The sequence below is a fragment of the Scophthalmus maximus genome, chromosome 10 (assembly GCF_022379125.1).
Source record: "Scophthalmus maximus strain ysfricsl-2021 chromosome 10, ASM2237912v1, whole genome shotgun sequence".
Classification (NCBI taxonomy): domain Eukaryota; kingdom Metazoa; phylum Chordata; class Actinopteri; order Pleuronectiformes; family Scophthalmidae; genus Scophthalmus; species Scophthalmus maximus.
The window spans coordinates 5,260,388-5,268,207 of record NC_061524.1 but is presented as its reverse complement, the minus strand read 5'-3'; the positions used below and the strand labels follow the sequence as shown (position 1 = coordinate 5,268,207).

The following is a 7,820-nucleotide window of genomic DNA, read 5'->3' as shown; positions in this document are numbered from 1 at the left end:
GAAACACCTTAACAGGAAGAAAAGGTCATGTTTCGAATCAACTAGTGAGGGAAAAACAGTATTTAAATTTTAAGAGTGGGAAGTATATTATGGCTGTTCTACTGATTGAATCCATGTAGTGGAAATGTATATTATGCAGAACCATGCTGTGTCATTGTAGTACAACCATTCATCCCCCTGTGCTGCAGAATTACTAGTCTTTTTTTTCCCTTACTTTCCCCTCCCTGTACTAAACCTCATCCCAAACTTTGTATATATAAGATGTGAACCTCAGAGCTGAAACAAATTGAAACATTATCAGATTAGTCAACTGACAGTATAGTAATCTTTAGGAAACTATTTTGATGATTGATTGTTTTTTAGATTAATTTTAATTTAAATGTTTTTATTTTTTTCATTCACCAATTCCAGCTTCTCAAATATCAGAAATTCTTGCCTAAATACAATATGTCTCCTCGGGAGAGTTGTTGATAATAATATTCAAAAAAATATCCTCATTGTTGAATGCACTTATAGTAAGTCCCTTTGGACAAAAGCGTCTGCTAAATGAATGTAATGTAATAGCTGCAACAGTTAATCGATTAGTAATCAACTACTATTTTATCTAATTAATCAAAATTCTATGTTTTTAGCTTTTAAATGTGAATATGTTCCGGTTCCTTTCATTCCTCTATGACAGTAAACTAAATATCTTTGGTTTGTGGACAAACAAAAAACATCATCTTGGGATTTGGGAAACACAATCGACATTTTTCACCATTTTATGGACCAAACAACTAATCGATCAATCGAGAAAATAATCAACAGATTGATCGAGTATGAAAATAATTGCTAATTGATGCCCTATAATGTAATGTAAAAAATAATAACAGAGCTAAAATTGCATAACTACACAACTACAGTTTGCTCTTATATATTTTCATATATATCAATCATGTTTTTAACATATTTGATATAATTTTTGTTTAGATTTTAAATATCTATCTATCTATTCTTGTTTTGTTTTTTGTTTACAAATGTCCACGTACGTGTGTTTGACACCCTGAGCTTATCTCCATTTTATTTTACCGTATTTTATTTCATTCTATATTCTCTTTGGAATTCTGTGTATATATGTTGGCTGCTACATGCAACTTAATAACACCACCAACAACAACAACAACAACAAAATCCTCGTATGCAACCTGTTACCTAGCTGGCAATAACACTACGTCTGATTGTGATGTTCCCTCGTGTGTTTAGGAATAACTTGTTCGTGTAGTGTGTGTGTGTGTGTGTGGGGGGGGGGGGGTGAGGAAGGAGATGAAGAGAGGAGAGGAGCAGAGGAGAAGGAAAGGAGACAAGGACGCCACCACACGGTGTTGGGTCGCGGCGCGCTGTATTCCTTCGACTCCGTCCACCTCCATTCACACAGTAAATAAAAGCATGGAGGCTCCGACTCTCGGGATCTAACGCCGAGCAGCGGGGGGTCGACACACCGCCGCATGCGCGCTTCTCTCCGGCCCACAACGCGCAGGGAGGAGGCAGGGGAACGCGGCGAACGCGCTGCCCGTGGGATTTTAACTCTTTTTTTCTTTCTCTCTCCTCCATTTCTCGTTTTGGAAGGAGGTGGTGGTGGTGGTGGGGGGGGGGAGAGGGATTGTGCTCGGCGAGAGAAGGAAGCGGGGCAGCCCGCCGCGCCGAGCATGAAGCGGACGGCGGCCAGGCACAATGGCCTCGTCTCTCCGCTGGGCAACAACAACTCCGGAGCCTCGAGCATCGCGCCGCCGCCGCCGAGAGCCGCCGGCGTCCCCCCCGCCGCCGCCGCCGCCGCCGACTGCGGCGCCGGCGTCGGCGCGGACGGCCTGATGGATTTCTCCAAAGGCCCCGTCGTCAAGACGGAGCTGGTGTGCAAGTGGATCGACCGAACTTCGCCGCGGCGGCAGCGGCTCGGGCGGGCGGCGGCGGCGGCGGCGTCCGTCTGCGAGCAAACTTTCGGCTCCATGCACGAGCTGGTGGACCACGTCACCACCGAGCATGTCGCGGCGGGGCTCGAGAGCCTCAGTCACGTCTGCATGTGGGACGAGTGTCTGCGCGGCGGGAAGGCGTTTAAAGCCAAGTACAAACTCATCAACCACATCCGCGTGCACACCGGCGAGAAGCCCTTCTCGTGCGCGTTCCCCAACTGCGGCAAGATGTTCGCACGCTCCGAGAACCTCAAGATCCACACGCGCACGCACACTGGTACGGGTTGCACGGACACGCGCGCACGCGCACGTAGACACACACACACACACACACACACACACACACGATCCTGTGATAGAGTCATAATAGCCTCGTGTGTAAATCCGTGACATCCGCCCGGACAGCAGCCCTCATGACAGCCGCGGACCACACACACACACACACACACACACACACAGAGAGAGGACTGTTTCCCAGTCCGATAGGAATCCCCTCCATGTTTACGTAGAGGCTCGGCCCGGTGCCGATTCACGCGCACGCGTCCTTCGTCGCTCCCTCGTCTCCTCGAGGAGTCGCTGCTCCCTCGGAGCTGCAGCCCAGGAGTCATGTAAGGTGACAGGCAGGAAGCAGCGGCGCAGAGCAGCCGGGTTATGAGTCAGGGGGGGGGGGGGGGGGGGGTTGCACAATTAAACAGATTAGATGCGCACAACAGGAGTGATTGTGTTCGAGACAGATGCATCGTGGCTATGCTTATCACTTTTAATCGCCAAATCTGCACGAAGAACTATAGTTCACATGCATCGTGTTGTTTTTGTGTGAGCCACGAACAGACGACGTCGCAGCTGCAAGCGGACTCAGGTGGTTCTGCTCTTCATGAAGAGGGGGTTTTAATAAACAACAGACATCATGTCATTCATGAGTAATAGATCTTATTTTTTATAATGATTCATAGATTATTTATGAGTCATCAATGAGAGCAACTCAAGGGGGGGGGGGGGGGGCTGCCAGTAGAGCCTGACCATATGGATTTTTTGTGGGCAGATGCAGAAAACTGTTTTTTGAGGGAATATGAAATTTCCGATACTGATATAAGGTTGATGTATAAAATAAATCGAGAATGATGATGTCGTCCTTATGACAAAGAAATGTAATTGAGGCTTGATATTTTACAGTTTAACCATGAATACGTTGATACAAATGAAGAGAAAACAAATACAACCTAATACATATATAAGTTGGATTTAAAAAAGAAATCATGTAAAATGAATGCATCAATCCAAAAATAATTCTGCATTACTTAATCTCTAAAATAAATGTTTTCATATTTGCAAAAACATAATTGCAGATACCGATATTTCTGTGGTAGACTCGTGTCGTCAGATATCATTGGCCAACAGACATATTAGTCAGGCTCTATGTTGCCAGGTTGGCTCAAAATTTGTTTATTTAACATCTCATGACCAAATATATGTACATGAGCTTCAGACCAATGTGAAAGAGTTTGAGCAAAAACGGAATGTTTTAAATAGAAAGAAAACAACAACTCTGAGTTCTAAAGGAACATTTACTGTCAAAAATTCTTCTTGAATATTGTTATTAATCACCTCCTTCGAAACTCTTTTACCTGAACACAGGCCACGAGAACAATTGCACTCACTGACATTAAAGAAAGAACAGATGTGTATGTATGTAATATGGCTGAGTGGTGGAGTCCACTGAAGTCAGTTTATTTATACATTTACATGTTAACAGCACATTTAAAAACAACAAACTTTAACCAAAGTGCTTTGCGGGTAAATTAAATTATGGGATAATTACTGAATACCAATAGTTGTTTGTGCATTCCAGATTGTGACATTCTAGACTGTGAGCATCATGTTTGTGTGTTGCAGGTGAGAAGCCATTCCAGTGTGAGTTCTGCGAGCGACGCTTCGCCAACAGCAGCGACCGGAAGAAGCACTCACAGGTCCACACGGCCTCCAAGCCCTACGACTGCAAGGCCCTGGGCTGCACCAAGTCCTACACCCACCCCAGCTCCCTGCGCAAACACATGAAGGTCCACGTCAAGTCGTCACCTACCTCTGAGCCCCGGGATCCGTACGACTCCATCCCCCATCAACTGCAGCAACCTCATCAGGCTCTCCTCGAGCCCCTCAACCTTAAAATGAACCGCCACTCTCCATCACTTGCCAACAATAATGCTGAATTTCCTCTTCTGACTAATCACGAACTGGGCCTCAGCTCGGCCGGCGAGGCGGACCACAAGCTGCTGCTGCGGAGTTCGTCCCCGATGGCGATGCCTCTGGATCTGTCTCTGTCAGGCCTGAAGAGTCAGCTGGCCCAGAGGCAGCAGAGTGGCAGGACCCCACGGAGGAGCCAGCGCTCAGTCAACCCGGCCTTACCTCAGTTGTCTAACATTAAAGAGTGGTATGTCTGCACCAGGACTACAGCGCCACACTTTCCCCTGCTTCACCCAGACCACATCAAATCAGAACCTAGTGACGACGACGAGTACGTCACGTAGGACGGAGGCACTGGTGAAACTGGAAGGTCGCGAACAGACCTCAAAACATTGTCGGACCCAAGGTCAGGTCGGATGATGCTCTCTGGAATCATAGTTGCTGTAATTTTCCAGAGCCAGCAGTTGTATGGTTCAGCATCGGTGGGCCCTTCTAAGACGGAGAAGGCTGTGATCAGATAGATGGCTGTTTTTTTTACGCCGTCTCAGACACAGAACTCGGCTCAGAGATTGTCACCATCTGTGGACCAAAGGCAATGGCTCAAAAAACGGCGCCACAAGGGACAAGAGGAATTCCATCACCACGGTTATCAATCTAAAGCTAGCTAACCTGAACTAACGAGGGGGATCATTTTGTACAAATGGACCAGAGAATGTTAGTGATGGTTGAGTTTGCTGTTAAAGAATATCAAGAGGGCGTGTGTGTGTGTGTGTGTGTGTGTAAACGATGAGACAGAATATCGACCAATTTATCTAAGACCTCCACCTAGACGAAACAATCTCAAGGGCTAAATTGACACGGGTTAACCCGAGCTCACCGTCTCTTTGTTCACGCGGTAACAGCGGTTGTGTGTGTGTGTGCCTGTTAAGGCCTCAGTATGCTGTACTGTATTCTGTACAATGCTAGAAAGCTACAAATGTTGGAAACAGCAGGTTTTCCTTTCAGAAATTGGGGTCTCAGATGCCCTTTGGGTGACAGGTCAAGCACGTTGTTGGACGCAAACTGAGGCCTTTACTAACAAACCCTTGGTAGTAGCTTGTTCCACCACAGTCTAATCTAAGACAGCATCCAGCCGTGAAGCCGCAGTCTAAAGGCCGGCGGACACACCAACCCGACGTCAAAAACAACTCAAATCGACAAAGACCGGCTGCGCTCGTCTGGCCGCGTCAGGCAAACAAAATTGTACCTGTCCCGGAACACACCACCAAGACAATATCCAACGGCCCACTAACTCGTACGTTCTGCGCCTGCGTGAGAGGAAATATATCTCCGTAGCAGCAGGGCGCGGTAGTATAGTCGGCCAAAAATGTACACCGCCCCGACTTGGACTATCGACACTCATCGAAGTTCAGACGTGTTCAGATAGCCGACCAATCGGTTTGGTGTGTCACGGCCTTTAGACCTTTAGGCCTGATCCCCTTTTGTACCGATCATCAAGTGTCTCCTTAAAAACCTCTTCAACTCTATGGACCTTTCAGTGAGTTAATCGTGGATTAATGTTTACACTCCATTTACAGTTAAGTCAAGACCCCCAAGGTTTCCAAAATGACCATGTTTGTCATACACATATTCCTTTAACATAAAATGTGTATTAAATGATGCACAAACCATCTGGTATTCTTCCTTTGATCAAAAGAGTAGCGTCTTGGATTCCAATATTGACTCAATGTGAGCATCCTGCGGTGTCAGTGGATCAGGAAAGTGCAATGTATTGTGTATGATTGTGGTAGAGCTTGGAAAAAATGTGTAATTTATGTTTGAAGAGATCCTTTTAATGGTTTATAAGTGTACATTATCCACCCAGTCAAGCAGAATCTGAACTTGGGATGCAACAAAAGTACCTGAAGCAGATCGTTGAACAGACAAAGACGCAGCTATTTTAAAGGAAAATCACTGGGGTATTAACAACCGAGGTAAAATAGAAAGTGAGCAAACCCGAAACGTCGGTAATAATCCATCATTGCGCAGGAAAACTGGGTACGCAACTACAGTGTAGCGGGTCTATAAACTGATGATTTTACCGCTCATCTCTGTTTTCTCTTCCGAAATAAGTTTGGCTATGAATGGAGGGTTTGTTTAAACCTTTATGATCGACATGATCTCATTGATTTCGGAAGTCAAGAGCAGAAGAGGGTACGTGGAAAACAAGTTTCGCAAGCAAGGGTAGAGATGTATTATTGAAGTTTTGATTTTGAAGAGCTTATTGGCCTCCCATACGACGGACTTCGTGAAAGGAACGACACGTCAGAGATAATGACCCACTGAGTAGCGCGTCTTTGTGGTTTCGCTTAGAACGGATGATCAGTTCTGTGTTGTTAAGAACGGCTGCTTAGCTCGATTCAGCGTTACACCAGATCTCGCGGCGTTGACGACTTCCAATTGTAAGTCTGCTCTCAAACATGCACCGAATGTCCGGACATTTTCCAGAACTTGTCATGCCAGCCCCCTTGTTAAAATTTCCGGCAAGTGTCTGGGAAGTGAGCCCACGCGAAGGTACAGCGGGAAAGATTCATGGCGAGTGAGTGGGCGTTTCTACCCAGGCGCCACCCATGGCTTGACAGTTTTCAACACGTCTGACCCGGACAATCTCCTGCTGCGTTCATCACGTGTGAACGGCAAACGCCGGAAAATGTCCAAAGCCAATTTTGCGGACATTTTTCGGAGTTCATGTCTGAAAAGGGCTCCACACCCTGACCCCCGTGATTAATCAACACTAAATGGAGTCTTTGGGGGTGACTGGAGGCAAAGTATGATCTACATTGGTTGGAAGTTTTGGAGTCACATGAGGCAAAGTGGGGAAACTCCAGGGAAGGGATGAAAGGACATCATTGTTGGTGCGGGATAAGTGGTGTTATAGACCCCCACCTCTTGATTTACGTATGTACAGTATGTACATTATTGTCGTCCAAGTGTCCCTTATACTTCGGGTGTAGTTAAACTGCCAGAGTTCTCCTTGTGTTGAGCCTTGTATTTATTTAATAGTTTTGCAAGTCTCACCAGTATATAGGTCTGTGCATCGCTCACTGCACTGGACTGTATATATACTATATTGCTTTTCTTGTGTGTGTGGATGTGTGGCTTTTTGCGTGTGCCTGTTCTTGTCTATAGGTGGTTCTTGTTGAAGATTCTCAGACACTTCTTTTTCTCCACCACCCACAGTGTTGGCGTTCTTCCTTGATTCAACCCTTCTTGGATAAGCATGGCCCGGAGGACTGAGACCTTTTTTTTTGTCAATTATACTTTCGGTATTGTAATTTGATTTTTCTAAATTGATTTCTGAAAACGTGGGGAAAGACTCTGTCTGGTTTATTTTTCACGGTAATTAACAAGACTCACAAGGCTCAAAGAGAACAAGACACATTTTGAGTGAAAGGTCCAGAGATTTGTCTCAAGTATGACCAGAGAGCAACGGAAAAGAAAAAGCACTGGGGCTGCTGCACCACCTGAATGTGAAAGGTCATTGTTGACGTGGAAATACGAGTTTGACAAAAAAACAAAAACAATAAAAAACAAATTTTATCCCAAGGGCCACAATTTGTCATACGTGTTCCACTAGCTGAACTGTTCAGTATATTCGGGTTTTCTTCACAAATACTTGCCTCTTGCCTCATAATTCATGCCAACTAAATGAAT

At 45.6% G+C, this 7,820-nt stretch overlaps 1 protein-coding gene across 1 annotated transcript; it reads left to right on the top strand.

Moving 5' to 3' along the window:
• The first annotated feature begins 1,331 nt into the window (after positions 1-1,331).
• Positions 1,332-5,795, top strand: zic2b (zic family member 2 (odd-paired homolog, Drosophila) b). Its single transcript, XM_035606655.2, has 2 exons — positions 1,332-2,223; positions 3,840-5,795. The coding sequence occupies exons 1-2, from the start codon at positions 1,485-1,487 to the stop codon at positions 4,469-4,471; spliced, it is 1,371 nt and encodes a 456-aa protein (XP_035462548.2). The 5' UTR covers positions 1,332-1,484; the 3' UTR covers positions 4,472-5,795.
• Positions 5,796-7,820: the final 2,025 nt, after the last annotated feature.